Below are 21,916 nucleotides of genomic sequence, written 5' to 3' on the forward strand. Positions count from 1 at the left end.
GACTTATATAGCATTTGAAACAGACTTATAGCATGTCATGTAGACAGCACAATAAGTGCATTGTATGTAGTCATAGCACTTCATAGTATATATGTACAGCCAGGGCCGCTTTAAGGGTAGTGCGAATGGTGCGGCCGCACAGGGCCTCGCGCAGTCGAGGCCTCGCGCTAGGCAGTGTTTTTTTTTAAGAAACAATAATCGCATCGCAGCCCGTTCCGTCGCAGTTGATTTTTCACCTATTTAAGCTGCGGTCGGCTTGGAGCCGCCCCCCAGGGGGGCCTCCGACGGCCGCGCGTCGCCTCCTCCTCCCAACCGGCGTCACTTATTCAGCCTCCCGTTAAGCAACGCCCGGCCGTCCGGTCGTGGGGCCCCCTGTTGTCCCCCTTTGCGCTGCGCAGTGCCGTGCTAGCTTGCGCTGCAGAATTAGAGCAGATCTACAAGCTCACAATGCGTTGCAGCGCGACGCGTTGTGAGCTTGGAGATCGGCCGCGCCACCGCGCAACGCAGTCGAATTATACACACACTGGAAACGAAACAAAAACAAGTTGAACACATGTAGGCTAGTTGAGTGCACAACCGCTCCCGGTCACAAACAAAACGACTCGGCAGTCGGCACTCGAGTGAAGTGAAAAGGTATGCCATCATGTCATGTAGGACTGTGTGTGGACAAAAAAGGTTTTATTTCAAATAATTAGTCACACATGACTATGCGTGAGAGAGAGAGAGAGAGAGGACCTCTCTCTCTCTCTCTCTCTCTCTCTCTCTCTCTCACGCAAAAGTAAGTATTAATTAATTAATTAATTTGCGCGCGCGCTAACGCGCGCGCACATTGTTCCCCCCGAAATATCGCACAGGGCCTCGCATTTCTCCCAGACGCCTCTGTGTGTGTGTGTGTGTGTGTGTGTGAACCATCCGGTCCCATTGTTTGCTCAGTCCGGTCCAGTCGAGGTGAAATGAAATGAAATGAAATGAAATGAAATGAAATGAAATGAAATCTATATTTACCCAGGGTATCTGGGCTAAGCTCAAGAACTTGTTTCCAGCCAGGCCCTGCTCATAGAACACATTTCATCGTAGTGGTTGATGCCTTGTTCAAGGGCATTTCAGCGGTGGTAATTTTAACGTGTCGGACGGCTGATTCGAACTGGGAACCTTCCGGTATCTAGACCGCGCCGCTATCCGTTCGGCCACCGCTGCCACATGTTGCAGGTGACTTTGACCTGTGAGGGAACCTGCCTGTGTTCCTCTGTTAGTATATGTGTGTGCATGTGCTGAGAGGATGACGCTGGAGCGGGCCTGTGTGTTTACCTATGAGTGATGTACTATTAACGTGATCTTAACTTGTGTGAGAGTTATGTGCAACATTTAAGATTAAATATCATTTTCTCCTATATTTACCTATTCACTCTATATATAAGGTAATAATTCCATAATAGCTTTAGTGGTAAATATATATATATCCATTAGGTGCATATACTGATTTTCCAGGAATAATAATCTCTTCCAAAAGCCAGAACTGACACACATCAATCAACAGTCAAATGATTACAATAGTTTTCACTTATAAGTCAAGCTTATGTAGGTCGTCTCTGCCTCTGTGGGAAACGTCTGCCCTGAGACGTTTGTTTAGGGGAATTAGGTGTTTGGTTGGGAGAATGGGTTGTGAGGGTGGGGGAATGTGTTTCTACAGGTTCAGGTGGTTCATTAGCACACCTTTGTCTCTGTGTCCACTTTAATCTTCACTCAGTCACTCGTTTTCCTTCCTCCAAACTCCAAAGCTGGCATTGCAAACGTCCTTCAACAATGCACTGCAGGTTCTCGTCGCCAATGTGTTGTGTATGTGGCCTATGAACACAACTAATAAGGAAATAAAACACTGGAGAAAAGGGAGATCAGGTTTATAGTACAGACACACATCAATCAAGGGTATACAATGCAGCTGCGCAGGACCTAAGAGCACCTAGCACAAGGCAGAGTGGTCTGCCACATAAAGTAGTCCCTGGCTAAGCACTACACACTACAATGAGGATATAGTCACCTTTACAGTCAAAGCCATATTACAGGTCCTTCTAACCAGACTCAATCTCTCTCTGTGGTACACTAACACGTTTCCTCCTCATTGTCTGCACCATGACCACACTCCAGTTACAGAAACACTGTCACATATTCTTAATGGCTGCTATGTATATAAGGGAATGTACATTGCTAGGCACGACATAATTTTTGACCTATTAGCTAAGGACAGTTCATATGTTTCATCATCTGCCAAAATGTATAAGCATGAAGTAAATGGACTAAACAGAGAGAGGACTGCTTTTCCTCTCCCTATAGAGCCCATAAACAAACTTACTAAAATACTTAGAAGAAAGTCGGAGGCAGACAGGCAAATGAAGAGGGTTTCGGAGTTCCATTTATTTGCAGAGAGTAGAAAACAGCATCACAGCCATGGGCGTGAGCCCCATAGCCTACATCCTTCAGCCTGAACGGCTTCAGGACACTGACCCACAGACAGACAGTTCTGACAGTTTATAAAGGAGCCCAATACACATGTGAATAGCTCAAGCAGACAGTCGTTTGACACCCAAACCAAATGGTCCAAGTCACTAGGTGTGGTCACAGTAAGAACAAAAGACCTCTGTCTAGAATAGATAGATTATTAAGCTATATTAATGTGAATTGTGGTTCCATCAGATACCACAAGCACTCACGTGTTTCAACTGCCATGTTCATGCACACTAATGAAAATGATGCCTTTTCAGATGTCACAGCTAATACACCAGATATTGTTGTTGTTGATGAGGACAGTAGAGCAGTGACCATTTTGGAAGTGGCATGTACATTTGACCACAGTCTGGAAAGGCATTCCTTACCAAGGTGCTTAAGTACCAGCGTCTTAAGCTATTATACAGCTTGGCTACAAATGTAAACTACTTGTGTTCATATTTGGAACAATTGGAAGCCTCGGTAATGCCCAAGCCGAGAGCTAAGGCATCGGCAATATCTACCTAGAGTACATGCTGCAGGTGGCGGTAAATCATTCTGCTTTGTGTATCTTGCCTTGCAGAAAGATACAACTGTACTGCTACTGTTGTGTACAGTAGCCTGGGGAACCGACCGCTCCCGAGCCAATATATTAATCACATATGTGAACATGTGCTGTACATTCAAATTAAACGCAGCTCTTCAATCAGGCTGCTTCCCACAGACCCTGAAAATGGTTTATCAAGCCACTCGTCTTTGGTGTGTCACCTAGCTCTGGTCCATATAGTTAGAGAAAATTAGCTAAATGTGTGGCAAATCTGCAAAAAAATGCTTTACCACTAGCTTTCTTCACAAATGTGTTCATAAAGGTGTCTACAATCACATATAAATTTGTTCCAACCCAACTCCCTTGGGAAACTTTGTGACAGCTGCTGAAAGTTGGGGTACCATAAACATCCAATATAAGGCAAAATTCACAAAATTTCAATATGAAAGAATTAGTTTTGCACGAAAACACCTCTTGGGCCATCACATTTGTGATGACGGCTATGCCATTTTTAGGCGAAGGAGTGTTTTTTGTGCAAAACTAATGCTTGCAATGGATTCAGAATCATGAAAACCCCCTAGTTTGACACGTCACATGCTACTTAAAGTATAATGAAATTTGGACATTTTTGCCTTATATTGGATGTTATGGTACCCCAACTTTCAGCAGCTGTCACAAAGTTTCCCAAGGGAGTTGGGTTGGAACAATCTTTTCTGTGATAGTAGACACCTTTATGAACACATTTTTTTAATTTTTTTGCCACATAAGGACATGTGTGTGTGTGTGTGTGTGTGTGTGGGGGGGGGGGGGGGGCAATACGAACTTATGTGGGGGCCAATAAGGGCTTGTGGGGGGCCAATAAGGGCTTGTGTGGGGGGAAAACAAGGGCTTGTGTGGGGGACCAATAACGGCTTGTGTGGGGGGCAAATAAGGACTTGTGTGGGGGGCAAATAAGGGCTTGTGTGGGGGGCAAATAAGGGCTTGTGTGGGGGGCAAATAAGGGCTTGTGTGGGGGGAAAATAAGGGCTTATGTGGGAGGCCAATAAGGGCTTGTGTGGGGGACCAATAAGGGCTTGTGTGGGGGGGCCAATAAGTGCCATTGGCCCTTCAAGACGAACATTTGACAAGTAATGATAAATGCCACTATCATAATGAATTATTCTCTGAATTATTCTCTATCATATTTCTTATTTTACTGTCCAATGACATGAAATGGCACAAGGGAAGGACTCCACAAAAAGACCACCCCCAAAAATCGGCGCGCGCTACGCGCGCCCACACATGTGCCCTTTTTTGGAGTTTGAGCCCCTGCCCCCCTAGTGCTCTCTGCACGGCCCTGCTCCGTCCGTCCGTCCGTGTGTCCGTGTGTGTGTCCGTCCTTCCGTCTGTGAACAGCTAATCTCCGGCACCGTTAACCCGGTCGATGCCAAATTTTGCACACACACTCCTGGATGCCAACAATGAACCTCTGCCCCAAAATTTCCAGAACGGCCTGTTATAGCGCCACCAGGAGGCCGCTTTGAGCAAAACAAGTTTTTGGACAGTACACCTACAGATTTTGTCCAAACATCACGCAAATTGGTACACAGTCTCTCTAGAGCCATTCAACAAAACTGGTCTTTCAGATTTCTCAGACTCCATCCTGATTGGCTAAGATTGGCTTCCAAAGTTCGCAGGAGTGCTCAGTTTCAAACAAAATGCTGCAAATCATGAACACATCGTGTGATTTCCGTGAAATTGTGCACGCACATCCCCACTAGGCCGAGGAAGAAATGCCACATGAAAATTTTCAACTCAGCCTCATGGTGGCGCTATAACTGGCCAAAAAGTGTTTTTACCTCTAACTGCACGGATCTGTGGATAACTTTGTATGCCAACTCCCTAGAGGCCAAGGAAAAACCTTTGCCAGGAATTTTTCACATATGCTCTTTATATCGCCACCAGGAGGCCAACATATGTAAAACACTCCTTCAGATTTTATCCAAATTTCACGCAAATCGGTACACATGCTCTCCATAGTCATGTGATCAAGACGGGTTTGTTTGATTTCTCATAATCCACCCTCATTGGCTACAATTGGCTTCTAAACTTTTCAGGAGTAGCCCGCTTTGTACCCGTTTTGTACAAATCCACAACTACTCAACGCAGCGTCCGATTGTGGTGAAACTGTGCATGCATATTCCCACTAGGCTTTGGAAGAAATGCCACTTGACAGTTTACAAATCAGCCTCATGGTGGCGCTACAACAGGCCAAGCCGTGTCTCTCTCACACACACACACACACACACACACACACACGCACACGCACACGCACACGCACACACACACACACACACACACTCTAAACATTTTGCCAAACATCACACACACACTCCTATCCTCCTGGTGGAGCCCTGTGCCCAGATGGGCACTTTTTCTAGTTATGTATTGTATTTGGAACATTTACACTACCTGTCACTATTTATTTTCCCGTTTTATATTACTTAATGACTCATTATATGTCAAATGATATTCTGAAGTTATGCCTAATAAAAACAGTATTTAAAAAAAATATAAATCTGAGCGATATATATATACATACATACATACATACATACATACATACATACAACACACACACACACACACACACACACACACACACACACACAGTACAGCATAGTATAGCATATATGTATAGTTTATATGTATAGTGTCATTATATAGATATGTTCTAGTTATAGTTTATATGTATAGTGTCATTATATAGATATGTTCTAGTCACGTTCTTAGCTTACGCATGTTTCGCGATAAATGCATTTTACATATGTGATGTATTCCCATGCTTTTTGTTCTTGCTTAATGTAAGTCAGTATACAAAATCACTAACCTGATATGTGGAAGAAAATTCAGAAACATCCAACATATCAGAAGCAAACAAGGACAATTACTCACCACAGAAAAAGAACAAGAAGATCGCTGGACAGAACACTTCAGAGAGATTCTCAACAGAGATCCCCCTCCACACCCAATAGAAACACAAGAAGCTGTAGAAGATCTGGACATTGACATCAACCCACCAACAAAAGTAGAAATAATCGAGGCCATTAAATCACTCAAAAACGGAAAATCCCCAGGTGCTGATAACCTAAACGCAGAACTCTTTAAAGTCGATCCAGAGCTAGCCGCAAACATCCTACTCCCACTATACACCAACATCTGGGTGGAAGGGAAGATACCATCGGACTGGACAAAAGGAGTGATCGTTAAGGTTCCAAAGAAAGGCACACTATCCGACTGTAACAACTGGAGGGGCATCACACTTCTTTCTGTTCCCAGCAAAATATTCTGTAAAATCATCATACACCGTATTACACCAGCAGTTGACAAAGTACTTCGCGATGAACAAGCCGGTTTTAGGAGAGGAAAGGGATGCGTCGACCAGATATTCACTCTCAGGAACATCATCGAGCAGTGCAGTGAATGGCAACGACAGCTATACATAAACTTCATTGACTTCCAGAAGGCTTTTGACAGCATCCATCGCGATAGTCTCTGGATGATCATGAGAAGCTATGGAATCCCCTCCCACATAGTTAAAATCATCCAACAGTTCTATACTGGCTTTTCTTGCACTGTGGGAACAAGCATCACCAGCTTTGATGTACAATCCGGAGTCCGCCAAGGATGTGTGATGTCAGCATTACTTTTCAATCTTGCAATAGACTGGGTCATGAGGAGAGCCACAGAGGACAAGGCAAGAGGGATACGATGGACCCTGCATTCCACCATTGAAGACCTTGACTTTGCGGATGACCTTGCCCTTATGTCACATACACACACACATCTTCAGGAAAAAACGGACAGACTACAACACTATGGCCAACAAGTCGGACTGATCGTTAACAACAATAAAACCAAAATCATGCCCATCAACACCAGTACACCAACACATATAACAATAGAGGAGCAGGTTTTGGAGAATACAAATCACTTCACATACCTTGGAAGCATCATTCACCATGATGGGGGAGCTAGTAAGGACATTCAAAACCGGATCAACAAAGCATACACAACCTTCATAAGACTTAAGCAAATCTGGAAATCAAAACAATATAGCACAAAAACAAAACTCCGGATTTACCAAAGCTGTGTACTCTCAACACTACTGTACGGTGCAGAATGCTGGAAAACAACAGAAAACGACATCCATAAACTATCCACTTTCCACACATCATGCCTGCGAAAGATCCTACACATATTCTGGCCCAAGACCATCTCAAACATAAACCTCCTCAACATCACCCAACAAGACAACATGCACAGTATAGTCAATAAACGCAGGTGGACCTGGATTGGACATGTGCTCAGAATGGACATCAATGCTATACCAAGAGTCGCACTACACTGGACCCCAGAGGGAAAGAGAAAGAAAGGCAGGCCCAAAACGACATGGCGTAGGACGGTCGAGAAGGAGCTCCAGCAACAACATCAGAGCTGGGGGACCATAGAGAAGATGGCCAAAGACAGATGCAAGTGGAGGAACTTTGTTGCTGCCCTATGCGCCAGCCGGCGTAATGGGGATAAGTAAAAAAAAAAGTAATGTAAGTCGCTCTGGATTAAGAGCGTCTGCTAAATGCCTAAATTGTAAATTGTAAATTGTAGGTGTGCCAAGCTGGACGCTCACATTCCCACTCACAATAGAGGGTATGCGCATGACATCATCATACCTGGAAGTTATGCGGGAACACCTACTAAGTGGCAAGAAACTATTTTTCTGGCCTTGACAGCCCATACATCCAAACAGAAAAGTCGTATCTGATTGCATTAAACAACATTAAACAATGTTAAACTCACTTTTCCTGTTGCTTTGCCACTCGATGTGCCATTCACTTTAAGCATGCTCATACCCTCTATAGTCTCGCGTAGCCAGACAACTATTCCACAATCTCCGAATGTATGATGAAGCGTTTGGAAATCTTGGAGGCAACAGTCTGGTAACGCGAGACTACACTCACAATTACAGACACACCATTTTAGTTTTAGTTTTTTTTTCCCATATAACTTGCATTTAGTTGAAATCTAAATGAGTGGTTCTTCTCCACGCAAATAATTGGCAGCTAAGATTTTGAGGTGGCTATAAACAGGAAGTAGGCCTATAAATGGGAAGTAGGCCTACATTAGGTGTGCAGGCACTATTGTGTATTCAAAATTTGTCAGACCACACAATATCCACCCAACCTAAAGAATGATTTAAAAAATGGTTAAAATTGTTTCAAACTAAAGACATGAAAAATAAATTAAGTTTTTTGTGGAGGGCTGGGGGGTGTCCTACTGAAGGCAGTGAACTACTTATTCTAAACAGAAGATGGTGATGCACTCTAGGGCAGGGGTTCTCAACCCGTGGGTTGCGACCCCTCGGGGGGTTGCCAAATTATTTTGAAGTCTAGGGTATAGCATGGCACACTGCCCAAAAGACCGGTGTACTCTATAGCATCAGAAGGCTGGTGTACCATGGGTGTACCATGACACCAATCTTCTGCCGTCAGTGACTGATGACATCACTGAAACTCGCCTTAGTGTGTCATCAGGTGAGAAGTTTAGTGCTTGCAAAAGAAAACTGCTCTCAGCAGCGCACAGGAAATGCCCAAACAAGGTTTCAAATGGTCTCCATATATGGACATGTTACATTTGTGACACGTGACGTCAAAAAAGTGTCACAAACAAAACATTTTTGCTCCTGTCAACATCGCATTCAATACATACTTGTGCTCAATACTTGCTTCAGTGATGACAGACATAATGCAACTATGTAGGCTATATAGTTGCTGGACAACCACAGCGTTTGTCATTCTAAAGAATACTGTAACTTCCAGCTGTGCGCAACTCATTCTTTATCAGAGATTTACAGCAGTGCAATAGTCTGTCCTAACTAATTTGATGACATGGAACAGCGTTTCAGACTAGTTTCTTCCACTCAGAGTCTGGAGATGCTGTCCTTTCAGCCAGAGGTAAAGACAGAGACCGTATTTGTTGCTAAACCAGAGAACCAGGTCCTGTCCGGTGAACAGAGATTGGACAATGGATCCCGTCGAGGATTTGACTTCTGGCAGAACAACGGCCGTGAAAGCTGGAGCAATCAGAGATTGGAGACCTGTCAGAGTGAAGAGCCACCATCGTCTCATTTACAACAAGTGGGGACAAAGTCAGTGTTTCTCCACATAACGGAGGACCAGGTCTGGTCCAAGGAACAGAGATTGGACTTCTGGCACCAAAAGAGGCCCAAATGCAAAGACTGGCACGAAAAGAGGTCCAATCAGAGAATGGAGTTCTTACGGAACAAGTGGGCCAGTGAAAGAAAATGGAGATCATTACTGAGGACCACCGACATTGAAGAGCTGCCATCTTCTCAGTCACGGGTTCCCAAAACGGAGCACCAGTTGATGTATGAACAGAGATTGGACAATGGTCCCAGAACGAGGTCCAATCAACACAAACGGAGATCCAATCGGAGAAAGGAACGTGAAAATTCATCCAATAGGAAATTGGATAGAGATCTTTCCCGGTCGTTTGCAGCCCTGTTGTTGCGCTAACGAGTCCTACTGGTTTGTGTGTGGAAGGCAAGTTGCGTGTGTCTTGATGGATATGGGAGCCGATTCCCCACTACATCAACAGGGGGGTTAGTCAACAAGTGACGGTGACTGCAGAACACACAAGTGGAAATTGACAAAGAATATTTTTTGGTTTCTTTATTTTTTTTACGGGGTTATTGTACACAGGGGAACTAAATCTTTTTAAACCACATGCACCGAGGGCATCATCTGCCTAGAGATCCCTGAACCTGATTCAAAGACTTGTTGCATTTGTGTGTGAGTACTCAGAGATGTTACCCAAATATGGAGATTGATTTCACCGGCTCCAACTGGCCTCCAATTACCCACTGCACAGGGAAGCCACATAACACTGTTATTAGACCCTGTCTTGTTTTTTCAAGGAAGTACCTATATCTTTTTGAGGGGTGCTAGCCCCTCCTATATACAGCTTTTGTCCCTCAAATTTGCCATTGACAATGAAAGGGGAATTCAGGTCAAATGTCCGCTAAATCTTGTCCCCACACGTCTCAAGATTTGCCATTGAAAATGAACGGAGAAATTCGGTCAAAATTCCCCTAAATATGACGTAAATGAAACATCAAAACATTAAACGCCATTGACAATGAAGGAAAGATTTACGTCATATGTAGACGAGCAAATCAGTTAACCAATCACAGGCAACGGGCATTCTGATAGGCCAGTATGAGATGATGCATGATGATGTATGATGATAAGAGTGCCCCTCACTTCACACGGGTGTAGTTTTTTTATGTTTAACCTGATTAGGACCTCCCCAAAGTATATGTATATGGCTGCGGACCCCCATCTCAAGATGTTCCAGGGATTCAAAAATAGCCAAAGTATAAAATAATGATAATGTGGTAAAATTCTAAAATGACACGGTTTGATTCATTAACATTCATGTTACTAGTGCAGTGCCTGTTGTCAGCGGGTGCTACAACATCGTCCCGTCGCACAATCACCTTCCTGATGGTGTTCTACATACCTTCATTACAGGAAGGACTCAGCTTAAATTACGATGGGCCCTAAACCCGGCTCGAAGGACCATGAAAAGATTACTGTTTAGGAATATAGGAACCGCCACAGTGGTACCTGATAAAAACATAACCAATATCCAACCTCAAGGCCTGGACATCTAGTATATACAGTATAGAATTTAATATTTTATTATTGACCTGGAGGGTCAATGTGCTGATTTATGTCTGACTCCTCACCCAAGACCAATCTGGTAAGGTAAAACTTGCCAGGAGCCAGGGGCTCCCCCGGAATTATTGGTCTTAAAAGCATGCAAGCCTCTCTGCCACGACATGGTCACAGCACAGGGAGAGGAAAAACTTTTGCTTTAAGCTAATTGTTAATTCTTTCCTAATTTACAATTTCAATCTTATGCCTTTGTCACTATTTATTAAAGGGGGTGTAAGTAATGTTTTACAGCCCAATTGCATTGAAATAAGTAGGTGGAGAGTTTATGTTCCCTCCAGATGTTATTTAGCTCTATGGACAGAAACACCAGAAGCTGAGAGTCAATCAGACGAGTCATGGTGGGGCACAGACAAGCCAAGAAGAGGTGCAGGGCAGCGATTAAGACATGAGGTGCAAGGACGCTGACAGTCAAACAGACAAACCATGACAGGGCAAAATGGGGAGAGAAACTCAAGAAACCATTGTTAGATTCTGTCTTATTAATATGGGTGTTTATTATTATGGGTGGTTGCTTATTGTGTTGCTGTTTGTAGTCATGGCTGCCAGTTCCCACCTGATGTTGTGTGGGAGTCCAGAGCGCTCCAGGCCGTAATGAATAACTGCTAGCTTGCATAAGGTTTTCAGATTAGGGCACAAGTCTAAGATGTAAAGGTCATCAGGTTTGTATGAACCTCCAAGGAAGATGACACTCTCTCCCACCATGCAACAGCACATCCTATACATCTGTGAACATGGGCCTTTTCCCTTGGCCGTAACCTCCTCCCAGGAGAAGGTTTCTGGATTGAACTTCCAATGATCGTTGAAGTTCTGGTCCCGGTTGTGGCCACCAAATATGTACAGCTCTCCATTGTATGCAAAAGCTGAATTACTTACACGTCCTCCTGGTCGAAGCTGTGCAGAAGGCGTGCTTAGCCAGTAATTGGTCTCTGTGTCAAACACTGTGACGTTATTGTTGTGGTCCTCAATCCGGCCCCTGTTGCAGTTTTTGTAGCCTCCAAATACAAACATCTTTGTCCCAATGATGGTGGCAGTGTGACATTCTGAAGCAGGCGCTGGAGTTCCTCTGGTATTAATTAAAGACCACCTCATAGTGGTGGTGTCCAACTTGTAGATGTCATTCATGCATCCAGTCCGCTGGGCATATCCTCCGTAGACATACATGGCTTTCCCCAAGGCACAGGCTGAGTGGTAGCACCTCGCCTCTGGAACAGTCCCATAAATCCTGGGCTTGAACCATCTGTGGGTGTCGACATCAAACACATAAAGCACATTGGAGTACTCACTTCTGTAAGTAACGCCGCCCCACATGTAGATGATATCTCCTATGAGTACCGCTGTGTTGCGCCAGCGCATGGCATCCTGAGGGGGGCCGTCCCGTCCAGTTGTCACTGGGGACAACTTCAGCCAGAGCAAGGACACTGTGTTGAAGACATACACATCAATCTGAACGTTGTACATGTTACCGTCCCCTCCAAACGAGTACACCTTGTGTCCTACTGCCACAGCAGAATGACGGCCTCTGTTTGGTCCCCCCTTCAGATGCACTGTCCAGTGAAACATCTTCTCCACCAAGTTCTGAAAGGCTTTAACGAACCTTGGCACCGTAAAGAACTATGAACCTTGCTCTGTAAAGAACTGAGTTCTTTAACGAACGCTGCTGCGTAAAGAACCGAGTTCTTTAATGAACCTTGCTCGGGGAAGAACTGAGATCCTTAACTAAACTTGCTCGGTAATGAACCAGGGTCTTTAGCGAACCTTGGTCAAACTGAGTTCTTTAACAAAATGTAATATGTAAAGAATTGATATCCTGATCAAACCCTGCTCCGTACAGTTACTTCCCAAGCGCTACCTTTATATATTGGTATTTCTCCACAGATGTCACTCGATGCTTGGCCATTTCCCTGATTGGCCAATCAGAGAATCCGCTGTCTGTTCTCTGTAAAATGTATCACCATAGCAACCCCAGCCCGGGAAGACTTGAAAACGAGCACTAAACTATTCCATTGCAAATAGAGTAGCACAAAAATGGATGTGGACTGTACCTTTTGAATGAATACGTCACCAATGTTCAACCTAAATCCCATTGTTCTGATGTGAGGAAATCAATCAATAATACTAGAAAATACGGTTCCTGAAGAAACGGTGTGGGCTCGAGTAGCTCATTACTCGATAATGATGTATTGATCCACATGAAGTGTATCAGCGAGATAATTTACCCTAAACAAACATTAAAGTCCATAGACTTGGCTGGGACGGGAAATTATAATTAGGCTCTCAAACATTAAAAGTCCATACATAGACTTGGCTGGCCTATGACGTAATTTCTGAAACCCATGCATTGGAGGGGCTAGCGCCCCTTAAAAATACTTTACGCATTCTGCGTATTTCTTCCTGAACTGTTGATGTCAACGAATGATGACGGAAAACATGTTGTACACGTCATGGAGTGTACGGAATGAGCAGTATTTAGGAATAAGGGTAGCGTGCCTTTGTCTCAATATACAATTCCTCTCCTCTCATCTGAAAACATTGCATAAATAGCAACACTAAGGTAAATTTAAGAGCCTGTATAAATATGCAACCTGTTTGAAATGTCATAAGCAGAACCAAACACCTTTTAGTAAATGTTGCAAAGGAAGATGAAATGACTTGGCTTTGATCAGCCTTAGGGTACAACATAATTCTGACATTTCTACCCAGTTTTACAAAACATGTCTTCTAGGTTGGAGATCAATTTGATCCGATTATTGTCCCGGTGTGAGTCCATAGCTTATGAGAAACGAGTGGAAACGGAGTGGAGATTAGAAAAGTATCTTTGTTCTCTGGAGGAGATGTTGGCGGCTTTGAGGAAGAGCCAAAGCAAACCCACAGCGGAAGTGCTGACAGACTACACAAGGAAAGTAGATTTCCTCAAAGGACTTCTAGATGCAGAGAAACTGTCTTCCCCGATAGGGAAGGCCTTAGCCAGTCAGTGCCTTGCTCCTGGACGGACACCCATGATGGCCAGTGAGAACATACCAGCCACGAAGACTATCCACGTGCACTGTACAGGAGAGATGAGGAAACAGCTACTGGGCACAGGAATGTCTGGTGGAGACGCCTCAAATACAGACTTGCGAAACAGAAGAGGTCTGCCTCTGGAGGACGAGCATCGGTCTGCCGCGGAACTGGACTCTGCCCTGCAGCATCAACATGTCATGCACGAGCAGCTCGCCGAGGACATGCTCCACCTGGCCAGGAACCTGAAGAACAACACCCTGGCAGCCCAGAACCTCATCAAACAGGACAACCAGACCCTGGGGCAGTCCATGTGTCAGGCAGACCTGAACCTTGAGGAGCTGAAGAGGGAGTCGATGCGACTCGAGCAGCACACCAGAAGGTCTGTCAACTGGAGCTTGTGGCTGATGCTTCTCCTGGTCTTCTTCAGCTTCATCAGCATGATCCTCTTCATCAGAATGTTCCCCAGCCTCAGGTGACCGATCTGTACACCTCCAGGTGACGACTGTGTACCGATCTGCACACCTCCAGGTGACGACCGTGTATACCGATCTGCACACCTCCAGGTGATGACCGTGTATACCGATCTGCACACCTCCAGGTGATGACCGTGTATACCGATCTGCACACCTCCAGGTGATGACCGTGTATACCGATCTGCACACCTCCAGGTGACGACCGTGTATACCAATCTGCACACCTGCAGGTGACGACCGTGCAATATCAAGAATGCATGGAGGCAGATTGACTTTATTTGAAATGTCACTGGAGGATAAGATTGAGTAGAGTGTAGTCCGACAACACCGTTGCTCCCGACATGCGTTGCCGGTTACAAATCACCCGTGGTCGGTTACAGATCTCCCATGCTGCGGGTTACAAATCACCCATGGAGTGCGGTTAAGGTTAGGTTCGTGTTTGGGTAAGGCATCGGACTATAATGACTGTCGGACTCTTGGTATGTCGGAACAAATGCCTGCACCCACGTGTGCATGCGCTTATTAGATTGGCTATTCTTCTACTACTGTACTTCTTGAAAGCCTTTTTTATCGTATATTTTATATATTGACACCAATACTTTTACATATGTAACATTTTGAATACAACAGTTTTACTTGTAACAGAGTAGAAGTATATTTTTACTCGTATAATTACCACCACTAATTAATTTGACCTTACAACTACTGCTATGTTTTGTGTCAGAGCAGTAGTCCTACAGTTTCACCGTTTGTCCACTTGATGGGGGTAGTACTCCCACAAACAGTACTGACCATGAGACTGACTTGATATGTCAGTATCATTGTCAGTTTGATTGATTGATTTGAATACTTTATTAACAGTTTGCAATTAGTACAGAGATATGATTTAGAATGGTGCTAAAAGGATAACACAAGACAATTCATTAAGACAATTCAATTTGACACACAATAATACACAATAACTAGAAAGTCTGAGGACCAGGGATGCTGTAGGGGGGTCGCCAAATATTTGTGTGATAGGGACTTTATTTGGGGGCGCTAGCTCCTGTTATACCCAGCTTTTGGCGTCTGTGTAACCACAAACATTGAAGCCAAAAGTGACGACAAAAATCACACCCGTGTGAAGTGAAGCGCTTTTATCATTATACATCATCATACATCATCTCATGAACAACTGTATTTATGTGATTCGTTAGCCGATTTGCTCTTCTAAATATGATGTAAATTTTCCCTTCATTGTCAATGGCATCAATGGCATTTAATGTTTGTTGTCAGAAATGTACATCATATTTGGTGGACATTTGACCTAATTTCTCCTTTCATTGTCAATGGCAAATATATGAGACGTGTGGGGACAACAAATTTACGTCATGTTTGGCGGACATTTGATCTAATTTTTCCTTTCATTGTCAATGGCAAATATGAGATGTGTGTGGACAAAATTTACGTCATTTTTGAGGCACATATGACCTAATTTCCCCTTTCATTGAACTGAATTTATGTTATTGGTTAGCCGATTTGCTCGTCTACATGTGACGTAAATTTTCCCTTCATTGTCGATGGAATTTAATGTTTGTGTTGGCATAGATTTACGTCATATTTGGCGGACATTTGACCTAATTTCTCCTTTCATTGTCAATGGCTGAGACGTGTGAGGACAAAAGCTGTATATATAGCTATAGCGCCCCTCAAAAAAGTGAAAACGCAAATTGTGATTGGCCGGAATGACATTTGTGATGATTTGATTGGTTGAGCACGGAATGTGATGTATGATGTATGATGATACATGAGTGCCCATCACTTCACACAGGTCAGGTGTGATTTTATATGAACAGCGTTGTGTGTATGTAGGGAATGTGTTTGTAGCACGGAATGTGATGAATGATGATTTGATTGGCTGAACACGGAATGTGATGTATGATGATAAGAGCACCCCTCGCCACAGACAATACATTCGACGAAAATAGCAGATCTACAAGTTCACGATGCATTGTGAGCTTGTAGATTGGCTATTTTCTGCAAAGAGGTTTGGTGTTTAAGGAAAAAAGAGCAGACCAAGCAGACCGAGCCAAAGGTCAAGTTTACAAAGTATTGAGGGTTTAAGTCGTTAAATGTGACAATGTAGTGGTCCATTCATCTCTCTCTCAGCTAAGGGGTTCTTGACCTGAAAAACGTTGAGAGTAGTTCTCCCACAAACATTGCAATTTGCAACTGAATGACTGATAGCTGTAGGCCTAATTAAGGGACCAAGCCCGAAGGGACTTATTCATTTTGTCCGGATTTCTTCTTCCGCCAAAAGTAGCAGTTCTGGCTTAACCATGCAGTCAGTTTTCACGAAACTTGGATCTTTCATCAAAATTCTCGAAAGTTTCTACACGTGAACTTTGGACATATTAGGACAAAAAAAATCGGGAGTAAATTTTTTTAAGTGAAAAAATGAAGGTTTTATGAGCCAATGAAAATTGCAGTTTTATGAACATTCTTCTTCTGCCTCTAATACATGCATGCAGAGTCACATGTTTATGAAACTTTACAGTATGGTAGTAGAGGATCATGCCAAATAGTGCTGAAACCAGTCGTTTGTGCCTTGAGCATGTGCCTTGAGCAGTTCCCATGATGTAGCCTGCTGAAACCAGTCGTTTGTGCCTTGAGCATGTGCCTTGAGCAGTTCCCATGATGTAGCCTGCTGAAACCCAGGTGGCTGGTGACAGATGCATGAAGAAAACGGTTATTAAAACGGTTGTAATCTCTTGAGCAAAAATAATTGATAAAAAATAAACTCGGTAACCTAAATGTAGGAAGTAAGTCGACAGTAAAGAACCTAGGGGTTATTATCGATTCAGATCTGAATTTTAATGCGCACATTAATCAAGCTACCAAGACAGCTTTCTTTCATCTTCGAAACATTGCACGTATAAGAGCATATTTATCTTTAGATGATGCTAAAACATTGGTCCATGCTTTTGTATTTTCTCGATTAGATTATTGTAATGCCCTCCTCTCAGGCCTGCCAAAGAAATCGACGGATAGACTCCAACTTGTTCAAAATGCGGCTGCTAGAGTGTTAACTAGAACTAAAATGAGAGAACACATTACTCCAGTTTTAACATCACTGCATTGGCTCCCAGTGGTTTTTAGAATAGATTTTAAAATGATTTTACTCGTTTATAAATCCCTAAATGGTCTTGCACCTTCGTACCTCCGTGACTGCCTACCTAGATATGTCCCTAACCGCCCCCTCAGGTCCTCCGTACTGCTGGCCTGCTTGAAGTGCCTAAAAAAATGCGCACAAAAAAATATGGTGAGGCAGCTTTTTGCTTCTACGGCCCAACAGCCTGGAATAAATTACCATTCCAGCTCAGACACGCACCCTCTGTAGACATTTTTAAATCTCAACTCAAGACTCACCTCTTCACTCTTGCTTTTAGTTGAGTTTTAATATCTGCGTTCCTGACTGATTTGCTGCATGTTGTGTTTTTATTTATTTTTTCTCTATGTTTTTATACTTTTATTTTGTTCTTTGCCATTGTTCTATCATTTTAACTACTTGACTGTGTTTTATTGTATTCTATTTTTGTGTCCTGCCCTGTGAAGCACTTTGAGCTGCATTTATGTATGAAAGGTGCTATACAAATAAAGTTTATTATTAAGGGACCAATAAGTCACGCAGTGAATTTGGTCACTTATTGTTTTTGTGTTTATTTTTCTTCTTCTCCTTCTCCTTCCGCCAAAAATAGCTGTTCTGACTGAACCGTGCAGTCGGTTTTCGCGAAACTTGTCAACATGATAGAGGACCATGCCAAACGTTGACTACGCGAAGCCCATCATGATTGGCCAAATGGTGGCGCTATAGCACTCAATTGAAAATTGAGTGCGTTTGACCGTTAGCAATGACACTTTGATACACATATGTGTCTCCTCATGCCGAACAACTTTCGTGTTCTGACTTTTGACCTCTGACCTTTAGATCACCCGCCATTTTGAATTATATGAAAAACAGTTCAAATGTATTTCCTCCCAGGATCTTTGATCAAAATGCACGAAAACTTCTACACGTGAACTTTGGACCTATACGGACAAGAAATCGTAGTACATTTATTTTAAGTGAAAAAAAGTTTTTATGAGCCAATGAAAATTGCTGGTTTGTGAAAATTCTTCTTTTGTCCCTAATACATACATGCAGCGTCATATCCTTTTCAACTGTACAGTTTGGTAGAGGGTCATGCCAAATAGCACTGAAAGCAGTCATACTCCAATAGGTCAAAGGGGGGCGCTATGGCAATTTTTTGAAAATTAAACCTTTGAACAGGCATAACTCATGCCTTGTTTGTCCGAAAGTCATGGAACTTGTTTCCACTTGTTCCTTGACTCATGGGGAACATGTGTCACTTTGATCAGTAAGCTCCGCCCTCAGATCTTCTGCCACTTTGAGCAGTTTAAAAAACACAGCTCAGTCAGTAGAGCTCTTGCCTTCGGACCACAAGCTCTTATTGCGTATTGTCTTCTTTCTTGGTCCCGCCTTATCGCTGTGTGTGTGTGTGTGTGTGTGTGTGTGTGTGTGTGTGTGTGTGTGTGTGTGTGTGTGTGTGTGTGTGTGTGTGTGTGTGTGTGTGTGTGTGTGTGTGTGTGTGTGTGTGTGTGTGTGTGTGTGTGTGTGTGTGTGTGTGTGTGTGTGTGTGTGTGTGTGTGTGTGTGTGTGTGTGTGTGTGTGTGTGTGACTGACTCCAAGAGAGAACTTTCAACTATCCGCCTGCTCTCCTGTGGAACCATCTCTGAGGTTTGGTCCAGGAGGCAGACACCCTAAGTTTACTAATAATAATACATTTTATTTATAAGGCGCCCTTCAGGGCACTCAAGGTAGCCATACAACAATATACAAACAGTTAATAAAAAAAACACAGTTAAAAGCACTAGCAAAACATATATAGTACAGCTTGCAGCACAAAACAGAGGACAGCCATAAGCCTGCCTAAACAGGTGGGTTTTGAGGACTACAGGGGCTGCCTGTCTAAGGTAACGTGGGAGTTTATTCCAGGTCGTATACGAGCCGGTTCTTAAAGACGTACGCAGGGAAGCAGCTTTCAAGACCTGTGGAGGGGCATTCCATACCTTTTTGGTTTTTGACACAACATATTATAATGACATAGTTCAATGTTGAAAATGAGTGGTATTCCCCTTTAAGGGTCCTGCTCACGGATAGTTTGACACAAAAATGTGGAAATTCAAGCTGGGCTGAGAACTGAAGTTCCCCCCCGCGGGATGGAAGGATCAAGGGTCAAAAACCAAAAGGTATACGGAATGCCCTTCCACAGGTCTGGGGAGCTGCATGCCTCTGGTGACATCTTTATACGGAATGCCCTTCCACAGGTCTGGAGAGCTGCATGCCTCTGGTGACATCTTTATTAAGGGACCAAGAAGTCACAAAGTGACTTTGGTCACTTGTTGTTTTTGTGTTTTTAAGGGACCAAGAAGTCACGAAGCCAAAAATAGCTGTTCTGGCTGAACCGTGCAGTCGGTTTTCGCGAAACGCGGTAATCTGGTAGAGGGCCATGCCAAACGGTGACCATGCGAAGCCCATGACCATTGGCCAAAGGGCCAATGAAAATTGCTCGTTTGTGAAGATTCTTCTTCTGCCTCTAATGCATACATGCAGCGTCATTTGCTTATGACACTTTACAGTATGGCAGAGGGTCATGCCAAATAGCACTGAAACCAGTCTTACTGCAATAGGCCAACGGGTGGTGCTATAGCAATTTTTTGACTCATAACTCGAGAAGTTTGTACGTGAAAAGATTTACAGCAAAACACACTGTAGTAATGGATAGTGACATGCCCAAAACAAGGACACATACTTGTGTCCTTGTTGTTACTGTTAAGAATGCATCAACTGACTGTGTCCAGATAGATCAGTTGGTTGAGCTCTCGCCTTCGGACCACAAGGTCGTGTGTTCAAATCCGGGTACCTATAACTCAACCCGTGAGTCTTATTTGTGCATATTGCTCTTGTTGCGTATTGTCTTCTTTCTTGGTCCCGCCTTATCGCTGCTTGCAGCTATATTTATTATTATTATTGACTGGGCCCTCTTCAGTCTGTCAGACCGGTTCTGACAGACTGGTAGTGTGTGCAGGCTGGGTGGTGTGTGATAATCCGGTTGAAGTATTCCTTTGGTACGGCGACGGGCGACTGCGGCAGTACAGGCAGTACACAATACATGGAATAGTGGCATAGCTTCGCTGACCTGAGCGACAAATAGCAAATCTACATGGTGTAGATTTGCTATACTAGTTTTAGGGACACTCTGGCTTGCTCGCATACAAGCCAGAGTATCCCTAAAACTAGTGCACGCACGTGTACGCACGCATGTACATGTACACGCACACCTCGCTCATGCATGCCCTGTATGAAACGTACACTGCACAATCAGTGCCGCTGCTGAGAATCAAGGACAAATTCATAGATAAGTTCTCTCCTAGACCAAATATTCCCCTGGTGTGTGTGTGTGTGTGTGTGTGTGTGTGTGTGTGTGTGTGTGTGTGTGTGTGTGTGTGTGTGTGTGTGTGTGTGTGTGTGTGTGTGTGTGTGTGTGTGTGTGTGTGTGTGTGTGTGTGTGTGTGTGTGTGTGTGTGTGTGTGTGTGTGTGTGTGTGTGTGTGTGTGTGTGTGTGTCAGTCACGTGATGAAAGATGAAAATATACCGAAAATGACTGGTCCCTCGTCTGGTTCTGACAGACTGGTAGTGTGTGCAGGCTGGGTGGTGTGTGATAATCCGGTTGAAGTATTCCTTTGGTACGACGACTGCGGCGGCGGACCCGGGAGAACAATAACGCGACACGAGACGGTATCACGCTAAAGGTTCACAAAGTTTATTACTCAAACAGGAATATATTTATAGTGCTGGATCATGACAACAAGATATGATACATAGAAACGTGACATGATAATGACTAATGCAGCAAAGCATTAGGCCTACACTGTATCTCAAGTACACAGACTTAGATGTACTGTACATGGACAACAGTTAGTATACTCAAACAACCACAGCACCAGGGATGAAAGAAGTACTCACATTCTTTACATAAGTAAAAGTATCAATTCCACAATATAGAAGTGTTACAACTTAAGTGCTGTATTCAAAAAATTGTATTGGCATCAAAATATACATAAGTACCAAAAGTAAAAGTACTCATTATTGTAGAAAGTCTCATTTCACAAGTTTGTCTGTCTGTCTGTCTGTTTGGGGTACGAACAGCTGCTACAATAGAGGGTATGCGTGTGACATCATCAAACCAGGAAGTTATGCGGGAACACCTACTTTCTGGCCTTGACAGCCCATACATCCAAACAGAAAAGTCCAACATGATTGTATTAAACGACGTTAAACTCACTTTGCCACTCGATTTGCCATTCACTTCATGCATGCGTATACCCTCTATACAAATCTGCTGCATGCCAGATGTTCTTTTAAATACAAATTTCAGCTAGGTAATTAGCTTATAATAAAACAAAATGTAAGCTGGACTATATAATGTACATTTTATTACACAAGAAAAATGTCACAGTTGACATCTCATTTCCTTGTTGATTTCAGTTTAAAAAAAATTAATTTATTTTACAAATTA

At 43.5% G+C, this 21,916-nt stretch overlaps 2 protein-coding genes across 5 annotated transcripts in view; both read left to right on the forward strand.

Annotated features, from left to right (window-relative positions):
- Window positions 1-21,916, forward strand: part of LOC306912493 (high-affinity choline transporter 1-like) — a 38,810-nt gene that overhangs the window by 6,876 nt on the left and 10,018 nt on the right. Inside the window, exon 1 of one of the 4 annotated variants that reach the window (XM_079488759.1) lies at window positions 21,057-21,149. The exons of 2 other annotated variants lie outside the window; for them this stretch is intronic. The gene's annotated coding sequence lies outside the window, so the exon portion shown is untranslated. Of the gene's footprint in view, window positions 1-21,056; window positions 21,150-21,916 lie in introns of those variants that run through there. One more of the 4 variants, XM_079488762.1, reaches the window with a different exon arrangement.
- On the forward strand, window positions 13,536-14,300 carry LOC306943505 (vesicle transport protein USE1-like; the record flags this gene model as incomplete). The annotated part of the gene is made up of 1 exon (XM_079529887.1): window positions 13,536-14,300. One exon carries the CDS (start codon window positions 13,536-13,538, stop codon window positions 14,298-14,300), a length of 765 nt encoding a protein of 254 aa, XP_079386013.1.

This window comes from Electrona antarctica (assembly GCF_951216825.1).
Source record: "Electrona antarctica genome assembly, chromosome: 19".
NCBI classification, from domain to species: Eukaryota; Metazoa; Chordata; class Actinopteri; order Myctophiformes; family Myctophidae; genus Electrona; species Electrona antarctica.